This window comes from Anopheles merus, chromosome 2R (assembly GCF_017562075.2).
Source record: "Anopheles merus strain MAF chromosome 2R, AmerM5.1, whole genome shotgun sequence".
In the NCBI taxonomy this organism is placed as follows: domain Eukaryota; kingdom Metazoa; phylum Arthropoda; class Insecta; order Diptera; family Culicidae; genus Anopheles; species Anopheles merus.
Genome location: NC_054082.1, coordinates 35,311,143 through 35,324,937, shown reverse-complemented (window position 1 = coordinate 35,324,937; position 13,795 = coordinate 35,311,143). Strand labels below are relative to the sequence as shown.

The window sequence follows — 13,795 nt, the reverse complement described above, 5'->3', positions numbered from 1 at the left end:
AAAGTGCTGCCAAATGCCACTGTTTCAGTCACCAACACTCATGCCTGAAACGAAGCTCAAATCAGCTCACGTACACAACGGAGCTCGATCAGTGACGAGACTCAAACAGTTGGAGGTTCAATCACATGCTTGGTGACATTTTGATTAGCACCCAACTCTTGGTCACTCACCTAGTCACGACATTTTTGTCGGCGATAATCACGACATTCTTGGAATATACTTGACGTGAGGGCTCAAGCAACAAAATGAGCATGCTTTCTCCCTTCTGTCTGTTTGGATTCGCTGTCGGGTCTAACAGAGCCAGAAAACATGCTCATTATGTTTCTTGGAACCACTCGCAAGCACCGTATATCTCCCTGACCAAGAGTTGGTTGCACACATTGTCACCAAGCATGTGATGGTCGCACCAACTGTTTGAAGCTCGCCTCTGATCATCACAGTGTAGCGCACGTGACGCTGATATGATTTTGTTTCAGGCGGAATTGGTCATGACTATGTCAGTGACATTTTGCAAAACTGTCAGTGGTCGCAAAAATGTCATGAAGCATGTATTGGTCACACCAACCGTTTTGAGTCTTTGTCCTTTGTTGAGGAATTTGTCATGACTATGTCAGTGACATTTTGCAAAACTGATCACAGTAAAAAAAATCGTCATTACATAGTGACTGACCAAGCGATGGTCGAAAAAATGTCACGGTGCATGCATTGGTCACACAGAGTATCACCTCTAATTATCACAATTGAGTACATGACGCTGATATGGATGTTGTTTCAGTCAGATTTTTTTAGTGGCATTGACAGTGGCATTTTGCAGCACTGACCACAATACAACGCCACCTTAACACAATAAGCTCGTTTTAAAAGAAAAATGGAAGCTTCTTAACGTAGTCATCACTATCCGCTACACCGTACATGAGTCCTCCTTCTTTCATGACACCGCGCTGGACGCTGGCAGCTAGCAGGAAAGAGTCCGCGCGCTAGTGGTTGAATCCTTGCCACAGTCAGCACATCCGCCTATCGAACGTTCCCATTCGGCCTACCGAAATGGGGTCAGCAGTGGCGACGTGTCGGTATTAACGGGCGGTAAGCAACTAACTTCCAAATTTCACCTCACTTCTGCAAAACACCAAACCTACTGTGCAACGTTCCAGCAATGGAAACGATGGTACCGGACCGTTCCGCCGCTTGTGGTAGGGCTGTTTTTCGCACCTTGCGAGCGAACCATCCCATGGCAGACGAACGAACGGACGGACGAATGGACGGGAGCTGATCCCGTCCTCCCTGCCACCCCCCCTCCCAGGAAGGAGTGTAATTGGATCGAATTACTTAATTTGACACAGCCGTGTACCACCGAGCGGGCACTGCGATCTGTCCAAGAGCAAGCCGGTGTAGGACTGCCCCCGCAGCCCCATTCTCCTCTCCCCCCAAAAGCACTGTGCCTCTCGACTGCGCGTCCGTACACAAACGTCTAGGCACGAGTCTGTTTCGAGTAAATCGAGCATAATTCCGGATTGGGATGGAGGGTGAGCAAAAAAAAAAAGGGAGGAAAAAAGTTAAGCCAGCACTTTTTGCCCCTTCTCTGTCATCTCTGCTTTGCTGCTCTCTGTGAGTGGAGATTAGATTGCATTGGCGTATCACGGTGCCGGGACTGGGGAGGAGGTTGGGCTGGTGGGTTTTGTGTGTTACAGGTAGGAACAACCCGGCCCGGCCATGTCATGCCCGATGACAAGGTCATAGATATTAGGCTTGCTGGAGTTATTGGATTGTACCCACCACCGCTGGAGAGGGCAACCGGGGGAAGTGGGAAGTGCGCCTGCCACTTGCTTTACGCCTGTGTTGAAAGATACTGTAAAATCTAATCATTTAAGGCGTGTACGATGACACGTTTCCATTACGGCGATTAAATAGTGAGAGTTGCTTTTTTGTGAGTTTTTTTTTGCACAACAATAGGATCATGCTGTTGGGATTTGATTACAACAATATATTAAAGTTTGAAGACTGTTTTAAGCAGAGCGCGCTGTGTTAGGGATGATCTCAAGAATTTTAAAAATGCTTTGGGCTTTAAAAGGTAACAACAACAAGTATACATTCTCACAAGTCTCTCAGTTTAAGTCTTATAGACAGTTTTAGGGATGATCTATAGATCTTTAAGAATGCTTTGGGCTTTTAAAAGGTAACAACAACAAGAATACATTCTCACATCTTTGTCTCTCAGTTTAAGTCCCATAGTTGGAAGTAATTGCTGAATTTAGTCAAATGTTCTCTTCATATTGTTTAAAATGCCTAATGATCCGGATCCCAGTGTACAAACACATAGACACACCTGGGGAAGCTGATTGGTGGGATTTTTTTTTTCAAAAATTATGCGAAAAGCACCTTTAAAAAAATCCCGGAACTAAGGCCCAATTGCTGGACGAGCTTTTCGAAACAATCTAGCATATAGTGGGCCAAAACAACACCCCCCGGGGGGTTGAAGATGCTGTACCCAAAACAATGGCATTCGTTGTCGTCTTACTCGACCCAGCGTAGTACGTAGTACGTTTCCTCCGACCAAACAAAACGTAAGGAGAAAAAAACCCGCCATCCGGAATTAGGCCGGCATTCATTGATGTTGCCCAACTCACATATCTAACTCGAGGTGTATATGAGAGTGTGTGAGAGAGAGAGAGAGAGAGAGAGAGGGGGGGAGAGAGAGAGATAGAGAGAGAGTGTCTAAGGAGGAAGCAGAGCCGGTCTGTTATCATCATGCCCCGGTCTGGGGCGCCGAGTCGACAAACATCTGTGCGCATCTTTTTGCGAGCGCTGGGACAGAATTAAGCGGACGGCTTTGGCTGCTGCTCGTGGGTTTTGGGATGCCGCCGTTTGTAAATAGTACGCCACAGCTTCTTCCCTTGCATCCATCTCCTTCCCTGCCCCTTCGGGGGGTAAGATTTGCGACCGACGCGTGCAGTGTTTGCTTTATGATACAGTATCCAGGTAGGCAGGTGGTGGAATGGAGGGGGGGGGGGTGGGAAGAACACAACCAAACCAAGACAGAAAGAAAACAGTTCCCGCGATGCACACCGCATCGGATTATCGGTAAGTGAAGTACATCGGGCAACAGAAAGAGAGAGAGATAGAGGTGTACCAGTGCGCCCTAAATCACGTTCGGCTCATCCCACCAGTGAAAGAAGCTTGAAATATGTTTAAACGCCCAAGTGCGTTACGATGTTCCTTTTCCCGGCTTACCTTGAGCCGGCGTTACGATGTGTGATGATATCGATGCTGTTGCCGCTGCGGATTGTGCGCTTGAAAAGCAGCATCGAGCTTAACACCTCCACGGTAGGAAAACGCAGGCCACACAAATTTGCTACACGCACACACACACACACACACACACACAAACACAGACACCACCGATTTGCCTGCTTCACTAAACTCAATTACAAACACTGCCGACCAGTGTGTTTTGATGCCTTCCGAAGGGAATGACTTTAGCGAGTGATGTTTTCCACACACATACACACAGACAGGCCACAAATCAGCGATTTCCGCTCATGCTTTTCCGAGCTCACGGTGGCGCACAGGAGCAGCAGCAGCACGTGCGCCAATGATGGCGCGTGGGTGACTCCGAACGAGGTGCAGATGATGATGATGACGATGATGATGATGATGATGGGTATGATAATGATGGGTGGGAAATGATGTTCCGTGCAGTTTTCGATTACGGTTGCCGTACCACCATGCCGTCCCACGCTAGAGACACGCGCTCACACAAAAACACACAAACACACGCACACAAACGATTTATTTTCTTTTCGCACACCACAATCTTCCTACCCGATCGAAGGTGGCGTTGATATTACTGCTGCTGCTGCTGCTGCTGCTAAGATAGATAGACAAATACACGCATTGCACGAAATTAATTATGACCAAACTAATGGAAAAAAAACAAACAAACACATTCCGTACCTCTACTACGGAACACACTCACACATCGAAGGGGATTATTGAGATTTCCACGCTTTCCCCGATGTGTTTTTGCGCACATCGCGGCTACTGATCGTCGAACGATCTGTCGTCAAAGCCGAAAAGAAGAAAAAAAAACCCCGGGTGGAAATTGAGCCAGTTTGTCTGACCCCTCCCCCCAAACCGGTTGGCTGTGTATTGCGTGTGCGTGTGTGTTCGGGGGAAAATAACTTTCCCAGCGCAATCTTTTCACCCACCAGCCCCACACACCCCAGAGAGATAGATAAAAAGGAAGTACACACACACACACACATACATACATACAGCGCTACAGCACTAAATTGTACCGCAAGCTAAGAAAATTCACCGCCTGCTGTTCTTCTTTTGGGACAATCGAACGTTTTTCTCGTCTTCTGATTGTGTTTTTTTGCGGTTTTTCATTTCATACTTCTTTCTTTCCGATTCCGCAACGCAACAATCACTCGTGCGGGATTGTTTGCAAATTGGTACGAGCGGAAAACTGAACGGGAAAACAACGGTTCAAGCACATCGAAAACATACACACACACACACACGCAGTTGCGGGAAACGCAGCAACGGGAATAATTCGGTGTCGTTAGCCCGCGCGCACGCCCTTTTTGTTTTTCCGTAGGTGGCGACCGCTGGCTGCTGCACCACGCCAAAGGAAACATCCGACTGGCAGAGGGGTCACTAACCATTCCGCGGGGAGTTCTTTTTCGGCATTGAGCATCGATTCTCCACACACTTTGCCAAACCACTGCTCGGTCGTACCCGGGGTTTGTTGCTGCACTTTTGTCAAACCCCTTCACCCTGGCACAAAACACACAGCACAGCACGACGCCGCACACACAGCGTTAGTGTTCTGTGGGGGCCACCAGGCACGACACTGTCCGACGCACAACCACAGCAGTCGAGGGCAAGAAACAATAGAAACAGAATTTTAGTTTGCTCACTGCTGCTGGCGCTGCTGCTGGTGCTGGTGCGACTACTACTGCTGCTCGGGCTGGTCGTCGTCGGTCCGTGCTCGCTCTCTTTCTTTCTCTCGCTCTTGCCCCTTTTCGTTTGTAGTCGATCTCGCTTGGTCCGATGCGTCTGTTCGTTCAGGTGTGTGTGTGTGTACGAGTCTTTGACAGCGATATGCCCTTTTCCGCGCAATTGCACTGTGTGCAGGGGAGCGTGCAGCTAGTACTTCAGTGTTGCAGGGTTAGCTCTCCCTCTCTCGCTCTGGATGGTTTGGAGTACGGAAAACGGTCCCTAAATGCTCAGGCATGGTTTTACTTGCAATATGATTTACGAATAATCACTGCAATAGTGTGTTATACTAATGCAAGAAAGTAACAACACTCGCCAAATGAAAACAAACAAAAAACTAGAAAATTAAATCACACGATATCAAAACAATAATGCGATGAAAGCCCCTGCAGCGCACACACATTGCTAGCCATCTGACATTTCGGCAACCGTATCAAGCACACCCATACACACGCAAGGCCGCGCGCACGCACATTCAGGGGAAGCAGAACCGCGCGGTTTGTTCTCTCGCGACAGCACGGCAATAGCAGCAGCAGCAACAGCAGCAGCCTCAGCAACAGAGAGATGGAGAGGGAAAGAAAGAGAGAGAGAGAGAGAGGGTTTTGCGCTTATCGGCTCTCGCCGGCGCGCATTCACAGCATTTGGACGTTTTCCCGCGAACTGGTGTGTGGGACGGACGGGTATGGGAATTACACTTCCTACGACGGTGTTCCGTGCCCTTCGTGTTCCGTGTCGCGATGAAATTCGCCACTGACAAAAACCGTGCGTCGAACACACACACACACACACACACACACGCAAGCATCACACAGTGGACGGTGATATACGGCCGAGTTCGTCTGAGTGTTTGCTTGCTATTTTCACACAATTAGCACCGAATTTGTTTGTCCCGGCGGCATGGGGCCCCAGTGAGAACGTACACAATTGAACGTATTCTTAACACGTTTCGGACGACTTTGGACACGAATATGGTGCTAAAACAACAAGAGTAACCGACACAAACGCACACGAAACGATACAAACCGATATGGTTTGCTTGGCTCCGTAAACAATACTACACGCCTGCACGCACGCACAACAGAAGCATTACCATCCGTCTTCGCGTGTATTTCCGGGTGGTTCGGCGAGGAACACGGCGTGACCTAACCTAACTGTGATGCTTCGACCCCTTCGAGCCTGGGCTTTGCCCGTTTGTGCTGGAGAAGCAAACGACCTGGGACTGTGAGCGTTCAAGAGGAGCAAGGTCGTTCCGGTGTGCCGTACCGGATGCTTTTCGGATGCAATGTACTCGCACATTATCTCTCTCCTTCTCATTCTCTCTCTCTTTCTATCTCCTTCTTATGAGCACACATCGCTCACTCTCTTTCTTGTGATTTAGCTCTCCTTCTCAACAACATTGCCCGTTTCTCTCATTTCGGTGATTATCTTTAACCGCGAAAGACCTTGGCAGATTTGCAGCGGTAGCAGCCATCACCGCCAACACCACCTGGTGCCAATACACAATTTGCGTGTACATTACGCGGTGGTGTGAATCACGAAATCTGTCTCTCTCTCTCTCTTTCTCTTTCTCTTTCTCTCCACGGTTCTCGTCTCACTCTTTGATACACATTCTAAGGGCAAGATAACAATAGCCCCTTGCACGCACCGCGAAATGTAAACACCCGCGAAACAAAAAGCCCTACCAAGGGATTGGTCAAACAAGGTAGCTTATTTGATGGTTCTCTGATGCGTCAAAAATCTGAGGTTTGATTTCGCAAAATTGGCTCAGTTCGAGACCATTTTTTTCCCTCTTTGAATGATTGAAAGTGCCGAATCAGATAAAAAATACTTGGTTTCATTTGAGTTGCTAAATTGATAATAAATTGACCAAAATTAAATAAAGCCGCCGTATATATGGCGTAAACAGCCACTAGTACGGCTGTGGAATCGTACTTGCTTGCTGATCGCACCGAATTAAGAGGTTTTTTTTTCGTAATTTTTCCTCCATCAATACGTCATATTCATTTAAAATCAGAAATAGTGTCCACAATGCCAAGTGCAATAAAAATCAACGAAATATCGCGTTATGGAAACTCCGGTATCGATGTAAAATACTAAATTGTAATTCAGGAATAATGTACATCTAAGAAATAAATACAAATGAATGAATGCTTGCTGATCGCAAAGCTTGATCGTCCGGTACCATTTTCATGAGGGGGTGTCGACAAACGTTACGATTTGTTACATGGTAGTCGTAGTAGCGTTTCGATTGGTCGCAGCATCCCGCAAAGGTGTCGGAAGGAATGAGAGAAAGAATAAGCACTCCACTCGTCATCTTTCCTCTCCTATGATAAGAGCATTTGATAAGCGCCTAGTAAGAGAAAGTGAGCTACAACTACTCTCACTCTAGTGAGAGCGAGACAAACGGATCAACATGATCGATTAGGAGCAATCTCGGAACAATCTAGATGCGGACTCGACCGCATTCAATTCCACTCGTGCGCAATTGCAGAGAAAAATCTGATTTTAGTCCGGAGTTGTTTTCAGTTTTCCATAGCTGGGAGTCGGAGTGAATCCACGACACCAGTCGGGATTACTCATCACCAATGTGGATCCATCTCGATCCATACTAGATTTGTGCTCTGGTCGAACCTTTTGCTAAAGACTTGCCAGGGGCAGATCAACCAGTACGCAAACTCCAAGTTCGCAAGGAGTCACTGTACAAAAATACCCTCCACTCGCTTTTTCATCTTAGTAACTCTCTTGATTTTGATATAGATGATTGAGATCATTCTATAGAGCTTTCCGTTAAACACTTCAACAGCTTCTACTACAGTGTGACCGCTTCGAGTCTCTACTCATGGTAATTCACCACGGGGCCCTTGCATATCCCAGTTGTCATCGTTACACTAATCAGTTACTCACCTTTACCCGTCTCGCCATGTTTTCGGATATCGTTTACAGGTTCAAATCTAGAACATAAACGGAAAAAGGGTACAAAGCACGAAACACTATAAATTAACAACAAAACAAAAAAAAAGGCAAGAAAATTACCACCGGATTTAAAGGTTTTGGTTAATATCTTCTTTTTTCACTTCCATTTTCGAGTTTACTTCGTGTCTGATTCGGTTGCACGTGTCTTGTTGAATTTTCCTGTTCCTTGTTAAACATTCCATCGAAATCTTCCTGCTTTACCATCCTGTAGGCCTTAATGCAGACAGCACGCTGACACGCTCTCGCACACACTGTCCTCAACAGAGGTACTACTACTGAGTTAGTCTGAAGTTAAATCATTATGGTTCATGCTTCCTTATCCAAACATAATTCCTTCTTCGCTTCATGATGGCTAACACCACACCGTAGCCAAACGTTCTGTGCGTTTCTATTGATGATGACACGAAAATAACAAGGAAATGATGAAAAGAATACAGGAAGAAAGGAACAGCTGGAACAGCAGCAGTAGCAGCAGCAAAAAGGGGCACCACTGCACAACGCTTTGGCTTTGAATTGTTGCTATTGGGTTGCGCTGCCTACTACTGGTTTCCATATGAGTTCTCCCCTCTCTACTTTTCTACTCTACACTCTCGCCGCTACGGCATATAAATACTACGCACGCACACGCACAAATACTGCACGCCAGCTACAAAACACACTTCCTACTGCTGCTGCACCTGAGTTGCTTCAAGAGACAATACAAAAAGAAGGACCACAAAAGGATAAAAGCTCCAAAAACCCGGGCCACGGCCACCAGTAGCTCTACTATGCGGACAAAAATCCTTCGAAAGCTACGCGTGACCGTTTGCGGCATCTAAACGTTGCATATCTAAACACATGTTGTGCTTTGTGGAGCTGCTTTTTGCTGCTGCTGCTGCTGCTACTGCTTTCCTTCCATCCTTGTGGCCTCTTAGGGACCACACCTCGGAGAGTTGCTGCTTCTTCTTTTTTTTTGGATTCGCTGTACGTTTTTTTCCTTCGTTTTCGAGCACTGCAATGGGACCAATGCCCGGATCTACTTCGAAAAAAAAATTCCTATCACTACTGTACACAACTGGGAGAGAGAGTAAGAGAGAGATTGGCTGGTTCGCACTATTATCTGACTGTGGCGCTATGTGCTTGCCCTATTACTACACTGGACACTGGCAGAGTACACTACTTTAGCACTCTATAGTAAGGTTTTTCGCGCTCTTTCTAAAACGTTTGTTTTACCTCATCAACATTCACAATAGTGAAACGATCGTACCGTTTGATGCTGCTGCTTACGATCGATGACTATTTCGTTTACGAGTGTTTTTTTTGCAGGGCGTAAGGGATTACGTACAGGGTAAATGAGTGGTTGAGTGCTACCATAAAGGACCATAATAACATGTGGGCGCGCCTCGGGATGCTTTTAAATTTTGATCAGATGATTTTCCGCCGATTCCATTCGCTTCTATTCTAAATGGTGACCAATTTGCGCCCGAGTATAGTGTCGCAAGTGTCAAAACCTAACGCTCCTCTCATGTCGAACAACTTGTATTCTTTTATTCCTCCTTTCCAACTGGCAGGGTGGGTGTGCATAATATCTTTCTTTTCATCTTTTTTTCCCACCTACATACATTCATTGTCCGTGCCTATCTCCATAGCTAGGATTATTGATATAACCATTTTTTACATATTACACTTCCGTTCGATCACAATGATTATTTCCTTCCTCTCGTGTACTGTATTACGCTCGCACCACACCGTCCATTGTCGCGCACTAAAAGGCCTTTACACATCCCCGATCTGCGCTTGGGCTTGCGGAAGGGACATTAGTTTAGGGTCTATTGCAAAAAAGGGTTTAGCGGTAAAATGGTCAATAGCCACTGAGGGGACTATCAATGCAAATTGATCGAGTTTCAAGCGTAAACGTTCGTTGATGAATGAGTCGTAAGATGATTTAAAATTAAAATAACCCTGCATTGCTTATGCCTAGAACCTAGGAGCGTTTTCCTACTAATGAGCACCCAGTTGAATTAGAAAGCTTGTTCCACTAATGTTGTTGGGTTCGGCTTTAAGAAACCCGGGAAATGGGTGGGGTGAATTTACACACACGCACACACACAAACACACGCGCGAAAACTCAAACAAAGATTGACATACAAATAAGAAAAAAAAAATCACTCTATCGTAACCTATACGCACTCCCGTCTATGTTACAATTAAATGCACGAATGTACTCGAACCTACCTTAAACTAAACGATAATATTAGTGCACCGATCCACTTTGGCAAAGTTTAAAATAAAAACAAACAAAACTAACTATCCTGGGTAATAATATCGCGTCTCCTGGGCGTTCCACAAAGATTCATTCTTTTCTGCTTCCGTTTTTCCCTGTAGCCAACAACGCATCGTCGGGAGGAATGTTGAGTTGGTTAAGTTTTGTGACTTAGTTTAAACAATCTTTTAAAAAATGTATCGTAAACGCAAAACATAAAACATGGGCGGAATCCACTAGATCTCGCCTCAAAAGTATACAGGCACACACAATTACACGCCTTCACCGGGCTCCGGATCGTCCGTTAAACCTACAAAAGGACCCTAAACAAGACATGAAGATACAGACGAAAAGATGAACTAAAATAGCACAGTGTGTAACGGCCGAGCTGGTTAATACAACCGAGCTGGTTAATTAATAGATAATGATGATGATGATGATGATGATGCTTCGAATGATAAATGCGCTTTGCATCCCCATCAGAGCGTGGATGATGAAAAGCAAGGTAAAAATTCTACTACACTGCGATAGCTAATGATAATGATGATCATGTTGATAATGATAATGCAAGCAGCCGCAAAAGCCGCTCTCGGGTAAGCTCGATCAGATGATATCCTCGTCGTTCATGTTGATGATGATGATGGGTCGATAAAAGTGGCCACACCCAATTGCGGCACCCATGGCACAACACCGCAGTCAAAAAGATCGATCAACTGACCAACAAAGCACGTTGGTAGCAAAGTCACAAAACTCAAACTTAAAATGCGTCGCCGTGTCGTGTGGTAAGGATGGACTGGTCCCACCTCTCTACTTGTGCCGCTGATGGTCCGGTGTGCTTTTCAGGATATCCGGCTGACCGTGCGAGCTGAGCGTATGGCTGACGTGGGAGTTGAGGGTGTGCGAGTGGGAGGTGAGCGTGTTGTTGGCGTGGGTGGCGTGGGAGTTTAGCGTGTTGTGGGCGGGCGTTCCCGTCACCGAACCGGGCAGTGCGCGGGATCTACAAAAAAAAAAAGAAACCGGAGGAAGAAAAGGGGGAGAAACGAAGAACAGTGATAAAAAACAAGCATCCAAGCGTAAGCGATATCCCTTGTGCTTCAGAAAGCGAGCCAAAGAGCGGGAAAGCGTCCCCCGATCCCTTACCGTATGCTTCGATGGCTGCCATTACGGGTGAGCGTGTTCATCTGGGGCGTGCCGGGCAGGGTGTGGCCCAGCGCGTTCATATAGTCCGCAATTAGCAGCGTAATTTCCAGTATCTTCGGTTTGCTCATCGCAAACAGCAGCTTCTGCTCGTTGCTAGCCGACTGCAGTGTATCTTCCGCGCTGACCACCAGCATGAAATCATCCTGACAGCCGCCGAACGTCATCACGGAGCTGTACGGGTAGCGGGCGATGGTGGCCATCGACGACAGTTCCAGCACGCTGAGCGCATCCTCGGAGACGGCCAGCCAAGCCATCGCTTGATCGGAGTGGCGCGGTTTCGCTTGGAATAGGGCCGCCCCGAAGAACGGCCACTTGCGGGCACAGGTCAGATAGATGCGCACGCAGTCCAGTATGGAGCGTCCGCGCAGCAGTGCCCATTTGGCGGAGAGCAGCTCCTGCAGCTCCTTCAGCCCTTCCTGATTGAGCGCGTCCCGGTAGCGGTAGGGATAGAATTTGTCCAGCGCCTGCAGTGAGTTGGTTTTCGATTTGTCCGACGCAAAGTCGCCCATATCGATCTGCGCCATGAGCGAGGCGAGCTCGAGCGCTAAATCACGTGACAGCGGGAATCGTCCCTGTACCACTGGAAGTTGAGAGAGAGAGAGAGACACGGAGTGGTTTGTTAGCAATGGAATATAAGCGCTGGACGCTGGATGTGTGATGGCCGCTTACCTTGAATGTTCACTTGGTAGCAGAGTAGCAGCCGCTCCTTTTCCGTCTCCAGCTTGGCCGCGTGCTTCCAGTAAAGCCGGTTTTTGTACGTCAGCTGTATGACGCGAGAGTTTTCAAACTTGCCCGAACCTTTCTCGCGCAGTGCCGTCTCCCATTTGGAAATCACATCACAAAGCTAAGGGTACATTGAAAAGCATTGATAGCAATTAGATTCGAACCACTAAACGCTCCCCCTTTCTGCCCTTTAGCTTACCTTAGCCTGCGGATCGAGATAGTGTTCCAGGTCCTTCTCGATCGGATCGTCGCTGAACAGCGTGAAGCCGTTGGTAGCATCCCGGCACCCGATCTCCTGCGCCAGCGTACCGTGGAACTCTTCGATCGTGGTCGATCCATCGAACGAAACCACCTGGTAGGTGGTGTTCATCATGTGCACCGGGATGGCGTGCGGCAGCGAATGGTGGTACGGGTTTTTCAGCAATATCGACAGCACCTCCATGCGGGAAGGTTTCGTTTCGCGGCCCCCGTTCTGCATGGTGCGCTCGAGCGCTCGCTCACAGTACGCCGCATACTTGCCGCAGTCCGTTTTCGAGTCGGCATTGCGGGACAGGTGTAACTTCAAGTACCACAGTAAGCTAAATGGAGTGAAAAAAAGCAAGGGGATTCGTGTTTGGAAGGTTATTGTGTTTTTGATTGAAGTTTCACCTTACTACTTACCGGCTATTTTTAGGAACGAAGAGGGAAACGGCCAACGCTAACAGCTGCCAGCCCTGGATGAAGGTGTAGCTCGGTGGATTCGATTTGCAATCGATCGGAGGTACGGTGGGAGCCTGCAGTTGAAGAGCGGGAAGCGGGGTTTTTAGCGAACCGTGCTGGGCAGGATGATACTTATGCTTCTAGCTTAAATCATACATCTTAACACTACGAAACCAAAGCTACTGCCATTAACGTAAAATATCAATCAGTAAAAGCTTAAACCATAAGCCAACTCAGTGTGTTAGTGGGCAAGTTGCTGTGTTAAACGTTGTAAAAGCGTAAAGGAAATGAGAGTAAACCACGGATTAAGTTAAGTACGCTTATTGGTAGCAAGCTTATGTTCAAAGATGCACGAAACGCAATCACAAACGGGTGTTAAATGTTAAAATACGGTAATTTCTTCAAAATCCAATGTATAGCCAACGGTTGGGTTACAATTTTAAAGCGGCTGCAATCGGAAGCATGGTGTTAACTTATCAATTAGACTACTTAATTTTGTTCATCAACAACTGACTTTATATGCTGGGGAGGGTATGCTGTGTTGTTTCTGCGTTGTTTTACCAACACAATAAAGTGTAATAGAAACAAAGGCGTAGATAGCCGTAGAAAACAAAACTAAAAACCGTCTGCGATAAAATCCTACCGCCTAAACAACAAAAAAAGGGAAAATTACGCAAAGCTTGGGTGGGTAGCGCAGGTGCAAACAATACAGCAACTCGTGTCCGGACCGGTGAGGTCTGTGTGTGGATGTGTTTAACCAAAAAGTGTGTTTTATGTTTTCGAACATATTTTTCAAAATAAGGAAACTATGTAAAAAAGCGCATAAAATAAAAGAAAGACATTTAAAACTCGTCACAAAACTCGAGACAAACTCGTATAACCGAAAAACCGAGAACACAAAGAATTCAGCATAGCAAAAGTAAAAAAACACAAAAGAAGGCAACACAAAACAATAAA

At 46.8% G+C, this 13,795-nt stretch overlaps 2 protein-coding genes across 29 annotated transcripts in view; both read right to left on the bottom strand.

Annotated features, from left to right (window-relative positions):
* Positions 1 to 6,260, bottom strand: part of LOC121590379 (1-phosphatidylinositol 4,5-bisphosphate phosphodiesterase) — a 44,887-nt gene extending 38,627 nt beyond the window's left edge. For 3 of the 13 annotated variants that reach the window (XM_041910017.1, XM_041910032.1, XM_041910033.1), the window contains exons 1-2: positions 4,665 to 4,969; positions 3,229 to 3,865 (exon numbers count right to left, since the gene is read on the bottom strand). The gene's annotated coding sequence lies outside the window, so the exon portion shown is untranslated. Of the gene's footprint in view, positions 1 to 3,228; positions 3,866 to 4,664; positions 4,971 to 6,091 lie in introns of those variants that run through there. The other 10 variants (XM_041910020.1, XM_041910022.1, XM_041910027.1 and 7 more) reach the window with 10 other exon arrangements.
* A 1,781-nt stretch (positions 6,261 to 8,041) lies between these two features.
* The window catches only part of LOC121590377 (uncharacterized protein CG43867), a 178,143-nt gene continuing 172,389 nt past the window's right edge, over positions 8,042 to 13,795 (bottom strand). For 15 of the 16 annotated variants that reach the window (XM_041909999.1, XM_041910002.1, XM_041910001.1 and 12 more), the window contains 5 exons: positions 12,800 to 12,912; positions 12,339 to 12,717; positions 12,086 to 12,260; positions 11,357 to 11,996; positions 8,042 to 11,213 (listed from right to left, as the gene is read on the bottom strand). In XM_041909999.1, the coding sequence (XP_041765933.1) occupies positions 11,024 to 11,213; positions 11,357 to 11,996; positions 12,086 to 12,260; positions 12,339 to 12,717; positions 12,800 to 12,912 (1,497 nt within the window). In that variant the 3' untranslated portion in view covers positions 8,042 to 11,023. The remainder of the gene's footprint in view (positions 11,214 to 11,356; positions 11,997 to 12,085; positions 12,261 to 12,338; positions 12,718 to 12,799; positions 12,913 to 13,795) is intronic. The other variant, XM_041910005.1, reaches the window with a different exon arrangement.